Source organism: Rhinolophus hipposideros, assembly GCF_964194185.1.
Source record: "Rhinolophus hipposideros genome assembly, chromosome: 19".
Lineage (NCBI taxonomy): Eukaryota > Metazoa > Chordata > Mammalia > Chiroptera > Rhinolophidae > Rhinolophus > Rhinolophus hipposideros.
Window position 1 is genome coordinate 8,809,699 of NC_138065.1, and position 20,616 is coordinate 8,830,314.

At 43.1% G+C, this 20,616-nt stretch overlaps 2 protein-coding genes across 3 annotated transcripts in view; both read left to right on the forward strand.

Annotated features, from left to right (window-relative positions):
* Positions 1-20,135, forward strand: part of CD58 (CD58 molecule) — a 44,800-nt gene extending 24,665 nt beyond the window's left edge. The window contains exons 3-6 of one of the 2 annotated variants that reach the window (XM_081026455.1): positions 4,118-4,381; positions 10,931-11,008; positions 13,288-13,321; positions 16,771-20,135. In XM_081026455.1, coding sequence (XP_080882581.1) covers positions 4,118-4,381; positions 10,931-11,008; positions 13,288-13,321; positions 16,771-16,780 — 386 coding nt within the window. In that variant the 3' untranslated portion in view covers positions 16,781-20,135. Of the gene's footprint in view, positions 1-4,117; positions 4,382-10,930; positions 12,467-13,287; positions 13,322-16,770 lie in introns of those variants that run through there. The other variant, XM_081026454.1, reaches the window with a different exon arrangement.
* LOC308487216 (large ribosomal subunit protein eL38-like) lies at positions 2,947-3,168 on the forward strand (the record flags this gene model as incomplete). Its single annotated transcript, XM_081025240.1, has 1 exon — positions 2,947-3,168. The coding sequence occupies one exon, from the start codon at positions 2,947-2,949 to the stop codon at positions 3,166-3,168; it is 222 nt and encodes a 73-aa protein (XP_080881366.1).
* Positions 20,136-20,616: the final 481 nt, after the last annotated feature.

Here is a 20,616-nt window from a genome sequence, read left to right on the forward strand (position 1 = left end):
GTACAGTGCAGTGGTCAGGCATCTACACCATCCCTGAAGTGGTCTCTCTAATAAGACAAGTGTCCATCGGATACCCTACAAAATCTTTACAATATTATTGATTATATTCCCCAAACTGACTTTCGTATCCCTGTGGCAATCTTGTGGTTACCGACTGTGCTTTCTAATCCTCTCACATTCCCTCTTAACGCCCCCAACCCCATCTAGCAACCCTCAGTTTTTCCTCTATGTCTCTGAGACTGTTTCTGATTAGTTCCTTCATTTATAAGTGAAATCATGTGGTATTTGTCTTTCTCTGTCTGACTTATTTCACTTAACATAATGTTCTCTAGGTCCATCCATATTGTTGCAAATGGTAAGATTTCATTCTTCTTTATGGCTGCGTAATACTGCATTGTATAAATGTACCACAGTTTCTTTATCCAGTCATCTACCTATGGGCATTTTGGTTGTTTCCATGTCTTGGCTATTGTGTTATAGTGCTGCAATAAACATAGGGGTGCATAAATTTTTTCAAATTAGTGTTTTGGATTTCTCTGGATACATATTTAGGAGTAGAATTACTGGATCATAAGGTAGTTCCATTTTCAGATTTTTGAGATACCTCCATACTGTTTTTCATAGTGGCTGCAGCAATCTGCAATCCCACCAACAGTGCACAAGGGTTCCCTTTTCTCCACATCCACGCCAGCACTTGTTGTTTGTTGGTTTATTGTTGATAGCCATTTTGACTGGGGTGAGGTGGTGTCTCATTGTGGTTTTTATTTACATTTCTCTAATGATTAGTGATGTTGAACATTTTTTCATATGTCTGTTTGCCATCTGTATGTTGTCTTTAGAAAAATGTCTCTTCATGTCCTCTGCCCTTTTTTTAATTGGGTTGTTTGTTTTTCTGGAGTTGAGTTGAATGAGTTATAAATTTTGGACATTAACCCCTTATCAGATAACCCTTTATACCTTGGTCATTGACAAATATCTTCTCCCATTCAGTAGGATCTCTTTTTGTTTTATTGATCATTTCCTTTGCTGTGAAAAAACTTTTTAGTTCAATGTAGTCTCATTTGTTTATTTTTTCTCTTACTTTCCTTGCCCAAGGGGATATATCAGTAAAAATCTTGGGTAATGTCTGTAAACTTTCTTCCTATATTTTCTTCCATGAGTTTTATGGTTTCAGGTCTTACATTTAAGTCTTTAATCCATTTTGAATTTATTCTTGTATATGGTGTAAGGAGGTGGTTCAGCTTCATTTTTTTGCATATGTCTGTCCAGGTTTCCCAGCACCATTTATTTAATAGACTGTTTTTACCCCACCATAAGTTCTTGCTTCCATCGTCGTAGATTAAATGACCCTATAGGCATGGATTTATTTCTGGGCTCTCTATTCTGTTCCATTGATTTACGTGTCTGTTTTTATGCCAGTACCATGCTGTTTTGATTACTGTAGCCTTGTAGTATGATTTGATGTCAGGTATCATGATACCTCCCACTTTGTTCTTATTTCTCAAGATTGCCGAGGCCATCTGGGGTCTTTCATGGTTCCATATAAATTTTAGGATTACATGTTCTATTTCTGTGAAAAATGTCCTTGGTAGTTTGATAGGAATTGCGTTGAATCTGTATATTGCCTTAGGCAGTATGGACATTTTAACTACATTAATTCTTCCTATCCATGAGCATGGTATGTGTTTCCATCTGTTTGTATCTTCTTTAATTTCTCCTTTCAGTGTCATATAATTCTCTGAGTACAGGTCTTTTACTTCTTTGGTTAAATTTATTCCTAGGTATTTTATAGCCTTTGAAGCAATTATAAATGGGACTGTTTTCTTAATTTCTCCTTCTGATATTTTATTATTGGTATGTACAAATGCAACTGATCTGAACATTAATTTTGTATCCTTCTACTTTACTAAATTAATTTATCAATTGTAATAGTTTTTTGGTGGAATCTTTGGGGTTCTCTATATATAGTATCATGTTATCTGCATATAATGACAATTTTACTTCCTCCTTACCAATTTGGATGCCTTTTATTTATTTTTCTTGTCTGATTGCTGTCGCTAGAACTTCCAGAAGAATGTTGAATAGAAGTGGAGAAAGTGGGCAACCTTGCGTTGTTCTTAATCTTAAGGGGAATGGTTTTAGCTTTTCCCCATTGGCAAGTCCTCATCCTTTTGAAGGATATCCATCTGCTGCTTAAGATTAAAGTTGGAGAAAGTTTTCCAGTGCTCAATAAAATATTAAAAGTTCTTTTAGCTAAAGAAAAACTTTAAAGCAGCATATAACAAGTTACGTGAATTAGATTAAACCTAAAAACTGAGAAAGCCCCAAGCAGAAAGGGAAGTCATGTGTGACTTGGGATTCTACCAAAACAGGCTGGGTGTCTGAGCGAGAAAGAATTCAGGAGGAACAGATGGGAGAAAGATGAGTTGAACACTCTCATTTTTAGATGATTAATTGGAGCTTAAGTGTTCACCTTAGAGAACACCATTTTGGGGGGCGGCCTGTTAGCTCAGTTGGTTAAGAGCGCGAGCTCTTAATAGCAAGGTTGCTGGTTCGATTCCCACATGGGCCAGTGAGCTGCGCCTTCCACAGCTAAATTGAAGACAACACTACAGCTGATCTGCCAGAGGGGCTGCTGGATGGCTTAGTTGGTTAGAGCGTCTGCTCTTAGCAACAAGGTTGCCAGTTTGATTCCCACATGGGATGGCGGGCTGCGCCCCCTGCAACTAGATTGAAAAGGGCGACTTGACTTGGAGCTGAGCTGTGCCCTCCACAACTACACTGAAAAACTTGACTTGAAGCTGATGGGTCCTGGAAAAACACACAGTTCCCCAATATTCCGCAATTTAAAAAAAAATAAATAAAATTTAGTGACAGTGCTTTTTCATCCTCCTTGCTTCTTGCTGCTTGCTGGGCTGGCCGCGCGTTTCTCCACGCCTCGTAGCCATGCCTCCAAAAATTGAGGAAATCAAGGACTTCCTGCTCACAGCCAGGCGAAAGGACGCCAAATCTGTCAAGATCAAGAAAAATAAGGATAATGTGAAGTTTAAAGTTCGATGCAGCAGATACCTTTATACCTTGGTCATCGCAGACAAAGAGAAGGCAGAGAAACTGAATCATTCCCTGCGCCCAGGTTTGGCAGTGAAGGAGCTGAAAGGAAGAAGCTGATCTCAACTGTATTAAAATTTTAAAAATTCAAAAAAAAACAACAATGACAGCATATTATTCCATCCTCTTGATGAACCTTAGTTTACTATAGTTCTTTTTAGTAGATGTTTATAATATATTGACATTTTATCCAAATGCTACCTACCATGACATTTTTTTTGTATATTTCATAATATATTTACATGTTTTCTCAAAACTCTTATGATTAGTTTTGGGGGGAAAGTAGAGATGCAAGAAGGCATATGAATTAACAAACAAATGGCTAGTGGGACAGACTAATTAGCAGTGAGATTTTGGAGGGCAAGGATGGTGCAGTGTGACATGTGTCTTAACCGATGTGGCTGGTCGAGGCTGTCTTAGCCAGAAGTGCTGCCTGGAGAAAAGCTGCAAGGGAGGCAGGTCTCTCACGGGTGCCACTCCTTACCCTACCTGTCAGGATGGCCTGCCCAGAGCTACCTTTTGCAAAACGCTTTGATTCAGATATCTTTTGGAATGAAACATTTTTCAGATATCAGAAAGAGAATATGAACTATTTCCTCTTTGTAGTGTAAGAATCATCCCACTTAGTTAAGGAGGGCACCCTGGACTCAAGCACGTGACAATTGTTAGTAAAACATGCTAGTGACTCTTTGAAGTCAGTGAGAAAAGTGAGCAGCATAAATCCTCATGTCAATTCTCAGGTGAGGATATGCAGCTAAATGACATTGCCACCATCGGTGTAAAATCTTTTGGCCTTCAGAACTGAGGATAAGGGATGCGGGCCCTCTGTGTGTTCTGGATTTAAGCAGGTCCATGGGACTCAGAAGAAGAGAGAATGCTCTCCCATCAGTACTCGAGCTGACCTGCTCATCTCATCAGAATCACAAGGAAGTTAGGAGCTCTTCCTCAATTTGCAGATGATGGGTCTAAATATTACTCTTGTACTAAACATTACATTTTTTCCCCCCAGAGCCTCTTCCAGATCCGATCCTAAATTGTTCGGTGACTGATGAAAACATTACGGTCACTTGCTTGATCCCAGAAAACTACCATGGCAATCAACACCTAATAAACTACACATGGCATTGCCGTTCCGCTCAGTGTAACAACAGCTTCAGTTCTGTGATGTATTTTGGGAAGAATGATGACCATTCACAGAACGTACAATGTACTGTTCATGATCCAGTATGCAAGAGGACATCAACGATTGCTTTGACTTCCTGTATCCCAGGTGGTGAGTAAATAACTGTTAATAAATGTGCCGTGGCAGAGGTACTGGATACAAATGGGGTTCATGGACTAGTGGTGGTTTGTGGGTTTCAGTTCAATTCACAGATATGGTAGCTCACATACATTTCACAAATTTGAAGTGTAAAATGAGTTACAGTCTTCCCAGACACCCCATAGTACGTATAAAGTTAACATTTTTAGTACGTTCTGTGTCAAACACCATTCTAAGACACGTGTTAATTAATTCAATCCTCACACAACCCGATGAGTTGGATACGAGTGTTTATTCTTATTTTATGGGGAGAAACCAAGACACAGGGAGTTTTACGGGGCTTGTTCGAGGTCCACAGCTAGTAAGTGGCAGAACCTGGTTTGGAAATCAGGCCATCTGGCTCCAGACCACATGCTCTGAAACTATTTACAGTACTGTTTCATAATATGCTTCATAATCATTATGTTCTCAAAGATTGTACATATGTTACAAGAATATGTATTTGGTACATTTGTCTAGGCTAACACTCAGTTAATCTCATGACAATATGTCCTGCCTGTGGTCTTTTCATGTTGTTTATTAAGTACATTGTAATTTGCAATTTGATTATCTACTTTTTCCATTATATCTTCAGTTTACAAACAAAAGAATCAGTGATTTGAAGGTGGTTCATTAAAACATAAAAGAAGAGACGAATTATAGTATTGACTATAATTCAGAATAATATAATTGTATCCAGTGAACAGTGTTTCCAGAGTAAATAGTATGGAACTAGGATGGGGTGATTCCTATGATGGGACTAGGATTTGGAATGATTTCTTTCCAAACAAGCATTTGAAACAGAAAAAAAAATCAATTAGTGAATATAATTAATATAAAAAAATGTGAATTTTATTTGATTAGTGAGCTATTCTCCTTAAGTCTCCACAGTACCATACTTTTTGAAACTTCCAATAATGACATAAAGCCGTTAAAGTTATGGTTTCTTCTTCAGACACAGCAGTGTGACTTCTCAGGTAAAACAAACAAACATTTGCAGAAAAAAAGTGTAAAATGAAATCCAGTTTGTAACTATTGGATTTGGTCCCTAAAGTCAAGGAAAGACCCAACCCACACAGGTATCACTCAAAGCGGCACCATTTGCACAAGTCACACAATTGCCTAGAAGGATTAAAAACCAGCCGCAAAGTTAATGACAGTTATTATGCTTGGAGCAAACATTCCTTTATTAATTCTACCTTAGTGGGTGTTGCCTAATGCCAAGACATACAGTGTATAAATGGAGTTTGGGTGCTAGCGGATAGTTGACAAAAAACAAAAAAACAAAATCAATGTGCTTTTGGCTTTTGGCACGTGTGCAGTGCACATAACCAAGGAGAAATACGATGACCATGTACAGAATGAACAAACAAGTGACAATCTTGAAAAGCTTCAGGTGTTCCAGAAGGCAAAATACTTGAAATAATTTCTGAATAAGATCCTCTATAGAATTATATGGAATATTTTAAGAGATTTGCAAGCATTTTGCCCTTGTGCGGTTTTCAGTTAACCTTCCCGTTAGAACTGAATGCTCATGTTTCCTCGTAGATGCCTTGAGAATATATCATCACGATAATATACCTCTCAGTGACAGGAAATAAGTGTTATGAATTTGAAAACAAACCCTTTCTGTTATTAAATAATGTGATTCATCTTTTTTTTTAACATTTCCCCCCAAATTGTTCACATTACATTGTAGATTTTGAAAGTTTGACAGATATTGCTAGGTAGTTCTTAGGTCCTTTGAATCCTGGAGCTGTGTCGACATACAAGAGATGTATCTGAGGTCCTGTCCTTGGTCTCCACTAACCAAATGTTGGAGGACCATTTTCTTTTCTGTAAAGCTGGGGCCTGAACTTAATGATCTAAATGGTTCTTTTCAACAATGTAGAGGATCTCTTTTTTCTTTTTCCCCATGGTGATTTTTAAATACTATTCTGTGACGTTGCGGGCATCGTGACACATACAAATCTATGAAGGTGTAGTATTAACATTCTGGATCTTACTTTTTCAAGCATTGCTTTTTTATGTCTAATGCTTTATCAGACTGTCTAATGCTTTATCAATGATGCATCGTAACCCACATTGACTAGCCTGGTACTTGTTAGCAGACCCTTCCAAGTATGTACTGTTTCATTCCCTCTGTTGTAGTCTGGCCAGATAGGAGTTACTTACTTCTTAAAAATGAGGAAGCACGTGGGTGACTTTGCTAAGTGCACTTAAGTAATGTAGGTAGACTGAACAGGTAGGTCATCAAACCATTCCTGAGTTTATTTTCCACGACACCATCCTGATTCTGTATTTCTCAAAATAAATCAAATTAAGAAAAATTTTGACTGAGTCACAGAAGTTGTATAACGGAAACCATACCATGTTAAATGATTGTAAAGGTTGTGGGGAGTTCTGCGGGACCAAGGGATCAGGTTTCTTCAATCAATAAATGATAAAAGGGCAAGAAAAAGAGGTGATGAGGGAACTTCGCGATTAAAGAGATTTAAGAAACATGTTAATTCATTGAAAACTATGGACCTTATTTGATCCTGATTCAAACAGAAAAACATAAGAGAAATTTAAACACTGCATATTTGAGTATACTGAACATTAATTCGTTTTTAGGTATGATAATGGCATGGCTATGTTTTACAAATAATCCCTGTCCTTTTTGGGGGGTAGGGGTTCATAGAATAAGCGTTTATTATCTGAGCACCGGTGGTCTGAACAGGCAGCGGGTTAACATCTCCAAAAACTGCCTTCGTATTCTCAGACCAGTTAGTGATATTTAAGGGAAAATCGGGGCGTTCCTCTAAAGGCAATGTGAGGGTCCCGGAGGTCTGCGTGGAGCCTTCCCTCTGGCAACGTGGCTCTCCGCTGGCATCAGCAACCCAGGACCAATGATGGGAGTAGCTTGGAAAGAAGGCTAGACCATAGAGTTTGTGATCACTAAGCCTACAGGTACTAATCATAAGTTTCAGGGTAATTTTCTAAAACAAGAAACTGGGTGGGACAAGGGACATTCCAAGCTCAAGCCTTCTGGGGTATCATCTATTGTTAAGCTGTGCTTCCGGAACCGATAACCAGAAGCAGAAAAATAAGGCAAAAGTTTATTCTATATGAACTGAGCAGAAGGGAGCCAGTGAGCAGCCAAGCCAAGGTGCAGCCCCCACCGCGGGGAGCAAAATCGCTTGGCAGTTGCTTCCAGAGGTCAGTTTTGCACCAAGGAACCTGTCCAGTCTCAGGCAGCCCCCAAGACCCTCCGCCAGCCAGAAGACTTACCGGAAGAACCCCAAGGGTATCCCAGTGGAGTCCCCAGAGACTGAAACCGGAGGCCAACTGAGTCCGGGGCTCGTGCTGCCTGCGCTGCTCAGCCAGTAGACCGACACAGGAGCAATAGAATAAGTGTTTATTATCAGAGCAACGGTGGTCTGAGAAGGCAGCGCATTAACACCTCCCAAAACTGCCTTCTAATCCCCATCTCTTGGAAATGTATACTGAAGTGTTCATGGCTTAAAAACTGTGCTAAAAGGATTTCCTGTGGTTAGGCCAGGAAGGCAGGGTGACATATAAGCAATGCTCAAATGAGATTCCTGACGCAAGCAACCAGATGGATTGTGTTACCGTTGACTGAGACTGGAAGACGGGAACAGCAGGTGTGTGGAGGAAATAAAAAATTCCGTTTGGGACACAATGTTGGCATTGCCCATTAGATTTCAAATGGAGACACCAAGTAAGGCCCTTGGATATAGGAGTCTAGTTCTCTAGTGCATAATAAGGTCTGGAGATATAAATGTGGGCATAATTAGAGTATAGTGGGCATTTCAAGCCCTGGACTAGATGAGATCACTTACAATGAGCAGATTTCAGAGAGAGGGTGTCCTGGGACAGAGGGACTCTGGCTTTTAAGGCTGTTAAGACGAACAGCATCCAGCAGAGGAGACTGAAAAGGACTGCAAGAGAGGAAGGAAGGAAACCAGGGAGGTGGTGTCTCAGAAGCCGAGTGAAGAGAAAGTAGCCAACTAGCAGTGCAATGGACAGGCCAAGGAGGGAGCACAGAGAATGAAGAGCTTGTGTTATTGTTGTCTCCCCTGAGTCTCTGCCGGCCCCAAGTGAGGGCAGCATCTGGCACCGCCCCATAGGAGAGAGGTTTTTGAAAGGGACTGTATCAATTAGCATTCGATTCAGCTATTCAAAAAAGATGTATCGGAGGTAGGCAGCTCTGGGCATATTGTTGCTTTATGAAGTTGTCACCGACCCAGGTGCAGCCCGGCTCCTGCTGCCTTCCCAGCTATCTCAGAGGGGGAGAAATGGCCTGCCTTATTGCGTTTAGGGAGACTTTTGAAAAAATGCCACCCAACGCTTCTTTGCCCAAAACTTATAGTCACATCGTCAAACCTAGCTGCAAGAAAGGCTGAGAAATTAATTTTTTAGTTGAGTGGCAGTGTGCCCAGCTGAAAATCTGAGTTCTGTTACTAAATAGGGGAGAATGGCGGGGGGAGGGGCAATCAGCAGTGTCTGGCCAGGGGCTTTTCACCTCAGACCCATGGTGTCTGCCTGTTTGTTCTAACTCACCTGTGTTTCTCATAAGAGGAAAGGGTGTATGTTTCTATTCTCATGTATTCATTCATTTTCTCCCTCCCCTTTTCTCCCCTCCTCGCCTCCCCCTTCTCGCTTATCCATGGTGCACTTTTGTTAGTAACTTGCCCTCCCTCAGCAGAGTGTGTGGTGATCATTCTGCCATATCCTTCAGTCTTCTGCCGTGGGGTTTTCAGTAGCTGGATAGAATCCACCTCATGAACGTACCGTACTTACCTGTTGAGGACACTTACTTTTTGACATTGTGAGTAAGGCTGCAGTAAATCTCTTTGCACCTTTTTTTTGGAGGGCGGGGAGGGCTATATCCCTGATAGTTTCTGTCGGTTGACATCGTAGAAATGGAACTGCATGGTCAGAGGATGTTAGTGGAGCTCCCAATAGCACCTACTTAGTAGGTTAGTGATGACTGTTGTTCTTAAACGTCTGAACTCAGTGTATGCTGACAACGGCCCTTGGAAAGAGGAGCCCCAGGAGGAAGCCAAAGCCCTGAGAGGTGGAGGCACTCACCGAACACCGTTGTCATGACTTCAGTGACACTGGAGGCGCATCTCTTAGCACTGTGTCCGGCTGCTGGGTGATGAGCATGTTTACGGCCTGTTGTACAAAGCCTCCAGACCACCCCACCAGACTCACAACGCCAGGTCATGCTCCCACTGGCAGTGCCGGATGGCCGAGAACAAAACTTCTAGTGGAATATCTGCTTCCTTTAATCAGTAACCCTGGGCCTGGCGGGTATGACCCCTGTGCATATAAGTTTGTTTAGAAATACAGTTGATTCTCTTTATGCGCGGTAGTTACATTTTGTGAAGTCAATGTACGCAGAATTAGTGAAAACCGAACCTTTGCTCCCTGGGGACATACAGGGTTAAGCTCCTGCCAGCCTCTGGTCACAACATGTTTGGCAAAATACCAACACGTAATCTTGTTTTATGTGTGTTTCTGTTTAAAGACTACACACACACACACACACACACACACACACACACACACACACAGAGGGTGCCAAAAAATGTATACACATTTTCAGAAAGGAAAATATTATATTGAAATTGTGGTACTCAATATATACTGATAGCAAAAGATGAATACAAGTCACGTATGACTTCTGCAATGACAAGAGGGGCTCAAAGTGGTTTCTGTCAGCGTCCAGACACTTCTGATGACGGCGGACTACTGCTACGAAGATAACATCTCTTAAAACATGTGTACATTTTTTGGGGCACTCTGTGTATATCTATATCTATATCTATATACATATATAGATATAGATACAGATATATAGATATATAGATATAGATATATACTACACACATTCACATACACACACATACACATATATATACACACATACACACATATATAATTGATTCATTAACACTGAACTCATAGCCAATAGCACTGTAACTCCTGCCAGAATGAAGCTTATCTATTAGGTTGGTGCAAAAGTAATTGTGGTTTAAACGGTTTAAAAATAAAAAAAGGCAAACACTGCAATTACTTTTGCAACAACCTAATAACATAGAGATTTTCTTTGTAAGGGACATGATGCCCTTTTTGTGCTTAGGACTCCTGGACAGCATGTCAGCACTATGCTTGGAGGCCGTTTTAAACCGACAAAAAGCACAAAAATGTGAAAGACGTGGCACTGAACAGGCCACGAATAGAACACTTGACAGTCCGAGCGCTGGGACGGGAAGACAGAGTATCGCCTTGTTCACACTCAGCTGGGTTATGTGCGTTGGCAGCTCAAATATTTCACTGTCCTGCACATGGCCACGGATGGCCAAGAAAGTGCTGCGAGTATTGATTTGGGGGATACAAATCCATTTCAGCAAGGAGGTAAATTGCAAATACGAGATCTGCAAGTAAGGAGAGTCTGCTGTGTCTCTATTTTGATGAGTTCAGCTACATGTATTTCTTTTTTTTTTACAGATCATTCAAGGCATAGGTATTGCCTTATACCAGGAATTGGAGTAACAGTAATAATAGGTGCTGTCCTACTTGTAAAACGTATGTATACTTTCCTTAAAAAAAAAAATCATGTTTCGAACTTGAATTGGTGTTTCAAAGGCTAGAAAATGAATAATTTGATGAGAGAAACAGAAACTTTTGTGTTTTACTTGTTGTCTGGGTTGTAGAGTGCGCGCGGTTCCTTCAAGGATTCTGCGTTATTTTAAGGTAGAATGACTGACTCTTCGGGCAATGGTGAGTTTTCCAGGCTGGGGAACACAGCCGTATTCACCTGAACCCGTTCCATAGCCGCTTCCTGGTGGTGCTCCACCTCAACGTGCAGTTAGTTATACTTCTGGCCTCCAAGCCAGATTCTGCAAGAGACCTTACTCTTGGCCACTCCGGTCGTCATGTCCATTTTTCATAGCTGAGGAGGAGGTCCCAAGTAGGAAGGAGCTTTTGTTGAGTTAGGTGACGTAGTGTGGATAATAATTACCTGCTATTGGTATTACCTGTGTTGTCTTCCTGAGCTTTCCTCAGTCCCCCAGGGATGTTGGGCCAACCTAGAAAGTAACCCATGAGCCCTGGAGAACTGATGACCTCACCAGAAACCCTTTCTCCAGTCCCAAAGGATATTGAACGGGCTATAAATGTGGGCAGATGTCCTGGAAGCCCCAACAGATTTCATTTCAACCTTCACCGGAGGGATGTTTGCAAAACTAATTTGTCATTCCCACGGGGAGTGCTGAAACGTAAGCTTTCTGCAAGGTGGTGGCGTCTAGAGTCCAGATCATTCACACTCGTGTCTTGAAGCAAGTTTGCAAGCTAGATTCCAGTTTCCCTAGACCTGAACTGTACGATGTAGTAGGTACTAGCTACATACCGTGATTTACATATAACATGCAATTAATTAAAAATAAAATTTAAAATTCAGTTGTATTAGTTACATTTCAAAAGTTCTCAGGAGCCACATATGGCTACTAGCTACCGTATTGGAGAGCCTAGATAGAGAACAATTCCATCATTCCAGAAAGTTCTATTGGTCAGTGCTGACCTAGACTATTTTGGGATATTGGCACGAGAATATGATTTCCTGAGGATACAGTTTCCATATTATAGGTTGCAAATACCCCTAATAGATTATCAGGGAATTGACTCTCCTCTAAAGAAGTTGTAAAAATCAGCAGAAGGAAGTTTTAAGGCATCATTACCAATGAGTAAAATATTTGGGGATCTCAAATCTTCTTTTAAAACAAGTTATTTGTAATCTTCAAATAGTGGTATTATAGCTAGTCATCTCCTGAACAGATTGGTCCCCAGAAACCAAAATCATTTTCCACTCTGTGTTCTTATGGGTCTTTCACCACAATCCCTGAACCAAAGGAAAGTGCACCGAGTACCCAAATTCCATGACAACTGGTTGATTTAACTTAAAAAAAAAAAAAAAAAAGTTCATTCAGTGGAGGGAAAAAAAAAATGATTCCAGTGGTCTGTACTGGTAGCAGCATATAACCTGGGAAAAAAAAAAAAAAGACAGAAAAGTGATTCTAAAAAAATAAGTACTTTGGCAAGCAGCTCAACTCAAAAGCCATTAATTGGGAAATGGTGGCATGCAGCTTTGAGAAGGGGAGAGAATCAAGCCTGGGGGCCCAGCTGCTGGATCCCCTAGAATGGCTCCTGGCTAAGTCTGGTGCTTTATGGGAAGGAAACTGATACACTACCAGAAACAGTAGCCATGAGCCACAAATGGCTATCGGGCCCTTGAAATGGGGGGCGGTGGGGAGGGACCAAACTGAGATGTACCATAAGTACAAAACGCACACTAGATTTGTAAGACTTACTATAAAAAACGGAATATGAACTATCTCATTAATCGTGTTTATATCGATTACATGTTGAAATGAAAACATTTTTAAGGTGTTGAGCTAATAAGTAAAATCTATGAAAATTAACTTCACCTATTTCTTTTTGCTCTATCGTGTAGCTACTGAAAATTTAAAATTACATGGCTCACATTATCTTCTTGTTGGGCAGTGTTAGTCCAAACCATTCTAGCTTTCCCTTCCTCTTTAGCCTTATGCCCAAGCTGCTGTAGAAATAGTCATTTTGTCGACAGTTTTTGTTTTTCTATCACCTGATGAGTAATTTTCGAACAACTCATTGGAACACCTCTGTAGGCAGTTTAATTTAAGCATTTAGGGAGCGTAGGGAATACTAGCTTAACAGGGCTCTGGCTTAGAGTTCTCCAGAGTAAGGTCTCTTAAAGGCAGTTAGGAACTCCAGATGGTAGCTTCCATTTTTCAGTTCTTTAATGGAAATGAAAATGTCTTCATTTGCAGGTTTTCTGAAATACGGAAAAAACAACAGGACCAAGTAAGTCCCCTGGTCGAACTGCTCGTCATACGCTAGAACCAGACCAGCCCTGATGGCCAGTGCCTGTTACCTGGGGAGCAGATTCTACTTACCCACCAAGGACTGGGTTCACTTCAGGAGCCAGGGTCAGAGCTGGGCCGGTATCACAAACAAAAGATAGGACACCAACGTAATTAACAGTGGCAGTGTTGGCTCCAGAAAACCTCCTCCTGGCAGATCCCACTGGTGGTAGGAGACAGGGGCCCATGAGCTGGGCTTTGAGGAGTGAGGGGAAGATTAAGGGCCTGGAGTTGTAGAGGGCAGGATAAGAAGTGGCAATGTGGCGGCTGGATGGCTCAGTTGGTTAGAGCGCGAGCTCTCAACAACAAGGTTGCCAGTTCATGTCCCACATGGGATGGTGGGCTGCGCCCCCTGCAACCCAAGATTGAAAACAGCAATTTGACTGGGAGCTGAGCTGCGCCCTCCACAACTGAAGAACAACGACTGGAGTTGGAGCTCATGGGTCCTGGAGAAACAGTTCCCCAATATTCCCCAATAAAATTTTTTAAAAGTGGCAAGTCATCTTCTTTGGGGTGGCAAATGTCAGGGGGCTGCAGGAAGGTAAGGCTGGACCACAGGGGAGGCCAGGTGGAGACATTGAGAGTTGCCAAGAGGTTTGGGTCTTTTTTTCGGCGGAACCACTGAGGATTTTTGAGCAGAGCTACACTTGAGAAAGATTGCTCTGCTGGCAAAGCATAGGGTGAGTTCATAGACAAGAGGCTGGAGATGGGCACATGGGTAAGTGGATAAATGGAATAATCTAGCCAAGCAGAGAGGGCCTGAATTAGGGAGTCATGGCAGAAATGAATATGGAGGGTTTGGTTTGAGAGAAAGTGTGATCAGATTAACAGAAGTTCAGCTGAGACTGCACGCTCTGGTGCTAGAGCGCCTGGGTCTCTGTTTACACCCAGCTCCATCTCTCATAGGCCTTGGACTAGTTATATACACTCTGTACCTCAGTTGTCTTCTGTGGAAAATGGGCATAACAATAACACAGAAATAACCGTGGTCATATACGTAATAAAAGCATAGAAATAACAACATGTAGAAATGAATATAAGTCAAATGTTTAGAATAGTGACTGCCTTGTAATATTGCTCAGGAAACGTTGGCTAGTATGAGTATTAGTATTCCTCAAAAAAGAAGCCAAAAGCAACAGGCATTCTGATCTTTGGTGCCCAAAAGACGTGGCATTACCAGGCATGGCAGAGGAGTCAGACAGGCTCTTCTTTGGGAAGAAAAATGATGAATTTGTGCTTTGACAGGTTGCGTTTGGGGTGTGGGCCCATTTCTTGGGTAGTGATGTCTGGTGCATAATTGGAGAAGTGGTTTTAGGAGCTGGGGCTGGAGTTACAGATTGGGTAGCATTTTTATCAGGATGGTTCCTGATGCCCTGAGCAGCTGAGGTCACCAGGAAAGAGAAACTAGAGGCCATTGGGTGGTGGAATAAGCCGCTATTTTCCAGAAAGCTCTTTGTCAGTGGCTGGAGTGAAGCAGGGGTTGCTGTGCGGAGCGGGGCCCTGGGTGAGGTGGGACCAACGGATGGACGATGAGGTTTCCTTTCTCCCCAGGTATGGGGTAGAACAGTGACCAGGTTACCCAGAAGTCAGATGTGACAGGAGGCTGGGGCAAGGATTCTGAGGATTCCAAGCCCTGCTAGTCATGGGGTGCAGGCTGGGCAGAGGTAGTGAAGCCATGAGGGGCTGATGGGCCAGGAGGCCATGGAGTGAGGGGCTGGACTACAGGTGTGCTGAGGGGAGGCGCAGGTGTGCTAGCAGTGAGGTGAGGACAGGGGGAGATAAGGGGTGAGGGTCAGAGGTGGGACATTTCAGCTGGAGGGGGGCGGGCGGTGTGTGTGTGCCTGGTGAGGGTGAGATCCCTGGGGGGCCTCTGCTGAGATCCAGGTGATTGCAGAGAAGGCGTGGCCATCACGGACAATGACAGGGGAGGTCATTCAGGGGACGGCTGTTATTTAGGGCCACCCAGAAAGGGGATGGAGTACTCCAGAAATATCCCTTCACTGGCTCCTTAATCGATTGCACAAACATTTGTGGAGATTACTTGATGGCTGGTACTGTTAGCCGATGGCTTGCGGTCGGTATACGCAGTGAGGCTAGACATTGATGGGAGGCTAATAAGCGCATATTAGGGCTCCTACCCTCAGGAAGCTTACGGCCACGCTGGGGAGAGTGGAGGAGTGCCTAAGAAACAGAAGGACTTAGGCAAGGAGCACGTGCTGATGGGCCAGAACGTGCAACGTGGATGGTCAACCAGCAAGGGGAGGTGAAGAGGCCAGAATGTCCCTGAAGACTTTAAAGGGAGTAGGATGCGAGCTGGATATTTTGGGAACTCTGGTGTGGTCTGATCCGGTCTGATCTGGTCTGTCTGGTCTGGTCTATGGAAATCCAGATTGTGGGGAAGACAAAACGCCAAGAATTGGAATCTCAGTCTGAAGGGACTTGTTGAGACAAAGAAGCAGCTTTGGGTTTTGGCTGAGTTCCTCTTTCATCACCGCAGAGGAGAGTAAACAGCAAGAGAAGTCGAGCTGGAAAGAAAACCATTCCCAGGAGATTTATGTGGTGAAAAAGGAAATAAATGCTGGAAGGGGTGACCGTTTACCCACAGGCCTTCCTGTCTCAGATCTGTTATTGGCAGATTTCAGTTGCACTCCAAGATTGAGTTGGTTTGAGGAGACAAGATTGTTCGTGAGTGCTACACACTGAAAGTGTCGTCTCCGGTGGGTTCAAGACCCTCTCCATCCATTCTGCTTCCTGGCACCCTTGGCTTTTGATGGGCTTATTACAAAAAGGCAACTCACATTAGAATAGGAGAGTACTTAAGACTCTTGGTCTTAAGATTGACAGCATTTTTTTAAATAAGATTTTATTGGGGGAGGAGAACAGGACTTTATTGGGGAACAGTGTGTACTTCCAGGACTTTTTTTCCAAGTCAAGTTGTTGTCCTAGTTGTGAAGGGTGCCATTCATCTTCAAGTTGTTGTCCTTTCAGTCTTGGTTGTGGAGGGCGCAGCTCAGCTCCAGGTCCAGTTGCTGTTTCTAGTTGCCGTTTCTAGTTGCAGGGGGCGCAACCCACCATCCCTTGTGGAAGTCGACTGGTAACCTTGTGGTTGAGAGGACGCACTCCAACCAACTGAGCCATCCTGGAGCTCAGGGGCAGCTCAGCTCAAGGTGCCGTGTTCAATCTTAGTTGCAGGGGGCGGGGCCCACCATCCCTTGTGGGACTCGAGGAGTTGAACTGGCAACCTTGTGGCTGAGAGCCCACTGGCCCATGTGGGAATCGAACTGGCAGCCTTCGGAGTTAGGAGCATGGAGCTCTAACCGCCTGAGCCACCGGGCCGGCTCAGATTGGCAGCATTTTACAAGTTACTAATGCAACACATTTCTTTTATAGCTCCACTTGATTAATAGAAGACGGAGACAAATACTTAAGTTAAATAACTGACTTTAGAAAAATCTCCCTGACTCACCATTCAAGTGTTACATCATCTTTGAGGAGGTTTGAAAGTCTTGCTGGAGTTGATCCTGCATCAGAGGTCATGTTTTTAGAAGAAACATCAACAAAGACAAAGCATTAACACTAGCTTGGTCACCTGGGACTTTATATGACTGAGTGCTCCTTTCATGGCCTCTGATTTTTTTATCATAAAATTTGCCCCAAAGGGGCATACAATTATATAAATAAATTTATATTTGTATATAAGTAACTAGGCCGTCTGGCTCTTTTTTCCTACTAACCTAGAAAAATAAAATGGTCACATGCCTCAGGAAGTGAAGGCTTTTCACTGAAAGCTATACTGAACTTCTCTTTTGTTTTAGAGGAAAAATAATTCCTTGTAGGATCAGTAGTGGAGCGAAGGAGAAAATGGACAAAGCACTTGCACTCGGGGTCCGTGGCTGTTGACAGGAGGCACAGACACGGGGGAGGGGGGGTGTCTTTTCTTTCTCCTGAAAACACCACATCCCCACCATCCAAATGCAGGTGTAGGGCCCAGGTGGGGCAGGGAGATTTGTCTCATTAAGATCTCTGACCCACTTAGTGTCCTGTGTTAGTTGTCACCCTGGCAGGTAAACAGCAGAGAACTTAAAATTGTCATATGATTGCGGAACAGCAGCCGCTCCTGAATAAGGAATTGGGTGGTCCTGACTGACCCCCCTTCCCCAGGCTACCATCATATAAACCTGAGACAAGAGCCTCCAGGTAAAGGCCTTAGCTCCTGAGCCCACTCTGCCCCTGGAATTCCTGTCATTGAGAGTCTTCGGCTTGAAAGAGGAAAAATGCTTTTCCACTTCAAGGCAGGTATGTGGAAAGGGTCCCATGAGACAGCTCCTTCCAGGCTCCCCGCAGCCGTCAGCAAGAGTGAGTCTCCTGGGGAGACCCCACTTCCCCTAAGTTCCCCCACCTCTAAGTGGCATAGCTTTCTACCAAAGCGTGTCTCCGACTAATCTTGTCAAAGCCTTTATTCCAGGCCCTATAGGGAGCCTGGGACTTAACATCCTTCATCTTCCAGACTTTCGTCCCCATATGCTCCTTAGGGGCCTTTCTGACCCCATCCATCCACAGCAAAATTCTGCGTGTCCTCTCCCGTAAATGTTCCCTATACATTTCTGTTCTCGCTGACACCTGGTTCTCCCTCTCCAGGGGCTCCGGTTCCCTCCCCTGTGCCCCATGTATGCTGGGCCAGAAGGAGGGAGGACGTCCTCTGGCTCCAGTCTGCTTCCAGGCCCATTGCTCCTTCCTCAGCTTTGGCGATCATGCCAGCAGACCACCGCAACCCGACACCCCCTTTTCTACTTGACCTCAGCCCATACAGATTTTAGCACCCGCTCCACATCGTTCACATTTAACACTGCTCCTTTCACAATCTGATGCATATGCAATCCTACAAATGCAGGGAGAAATACCCTGGCGTGGTCTCCCCCAAGATGATCTTGCCTTTCCCCTCTCAGCAGCCACTGCCCTGGTCCTAATCTTTCCATTACACGTGAAATCAGAGGCAAAGCATTAAGGGTGTACAAGTCAGGGTGGGACAGAACTCCCAAAAAGGACTTATTCTCAATGACAGGAACTTGGCTCCAAGTCAAACTATCGATAAAGGAATGTATATTGGTATCTGTTAGGTTAACAAAAATGTTTTATATATGTATGCATTTTTAAAATTTCTTACATCTACTCACATACATACTTTTACATTAATGCATAAATGTGGTTACTGGGGTACCTCGGTTTTCCAACGTAATCCGTTCGGGAAGACCGTTGGAGGTCTGAAATGTTTGAAAACAGCCGACAGCGAGGCCTCAGGCTCTTGCCCTCAGCAGGAGCCACGTGACATGTTCGACTCCTGAGACATGTTCGAAAACCGAAGCATGTACTTCTGGGTTTATGGCGTTGGTAAACGGACTCGTTCGTCAACGGAGACGTTTGAAAACCGAGGTACTACTGTACATTAAATGTGATTATGTTATATATATTTTTAATCTCAGTGCAGTCTGTTTTCCTTCTGTTCGGGTCCTCCCTCCCTTTTTCCCATCCCCTCCTATCACATGACTGTCCGTTCCCTGAAACCATGATGACAATGGGGTCTGGCTCCTGGCATGTTTTCCTCCACGCTCGTTTGTGTCGGGGCACATACACGGGTGAGGGTGGGGAAGGGTGGCATTACTTTTTTTTGGAGTATCTCATTGCAATTTAAATTTACATTTCCCTGATTACTAGAATCTGAAAATGTGCACCGTTTTTGAGCCTTCGGGGATTGCTCTTCTGTAAATCGCCTGTTTGTGTCCTTCGAAAATGTTTGTTTTTTTAAAAAAAATAAATTCATTGCCTCAGTTAATTTTGTGGCTGGTCCATCAGCTTCCATTCCCTGTCCCATTGCATAAGACTGAAAAATATTATACATATTGACATGTTACTCTCATAAACCATTTGAAAAGAACAGAGGAAGTGAAAGCTGCAAATGGCTATGAAAGTGATATGAATGAAGAGGCTAGAAAACCCAGAGCTAAAGGAAGGATGAAATAAAACTAGGATTCTTGAGAAGACAGAAAGTATCCCTGTCATGCTCAAATTAGTATATGGTGAAAAAATACAGTAAAGTCTTTGGGAATGCAGACTGGTGCAGCCGCTTTGGAAGGCAGTGTGGAGGTTCCTCAAAAAATTACGAATAGAATTACCATATGACCCAGCAATCCCTTTCCTGGGTATCTACCCAAAAAAATCTAAAAGCATTTCTCTATAGAGACACGTGTGCTCCAATGTTCATTGCAGCTTTATTTACAGTGGCCAAGACATGGAAACAACCAAAATGTCCTTCTATAGACGAATGGATAAAGAAGTTGTGGTACATATACACAATGGAATACTATTCGGCGTTAAGGAAAGATGATATAGGACCATTTGTGACAACATGGATGGATCTTGACATTATAATGCTGAGCGAAATAAGTCAGACAGTAAAAGCAGAGAATCCTATGATTTCACTGATATGTGGTATATAAACCAAAAACAAGAAAAGAACAAGACAAACAAGTGAGAAACAAAAACTCATAGACACAGACAATAGTTTAGTGGTTACCGGAGGGTAAGGGGGTTGGGGGAGGGAGATGAGGGTAAAGGGGGATCAAATATATGGTGATGGAAGGAGAACTGACTCTGGGTGGTGAACACACAATGGGATTTATAGATGATGTAATACAGAATTGTACACCTGAAATCTATGTAACTTTACTAACAATTGTCACTCCAATAAACTTTAATTTAAAAAAACAGAAAGAAAAGTCATGTTTAGGAGGGGTACGCGCGCACACACCACACACACACACACACACACACACACACACACACACACACACAGTCATTCATTGAACATTTACAATGTGCCAGTCATGGTGCTGAGTGCATGTCTGCTGCCTCTCACTCTTCACTGGTAGGTAGGTGGTACTATTCTTCCCATTACATTATTCCCATTATACAGATGGGAAGACAGGCTCATAGAAGTGTAGTAACATGGTTAAGATTGCATTGCTAATAAGTGGTAGAACCAGGATTTGGGCCCAGGTCTGCTTGACCCCAAGCCCTCATCTGGTCGATGACTGGGCCTGAGAACTATCCAGGAGCAAACACTGTGGACCATGCTGGCATCAAGGAGCTCGAGCCCAGACCGAGATTCCAAGCTGGGCTTGGAAAGGGTTACAGAGCAAGTGGGGAGGAGTCAGAAAAGCTAAAGGCTGGGTGGGGATT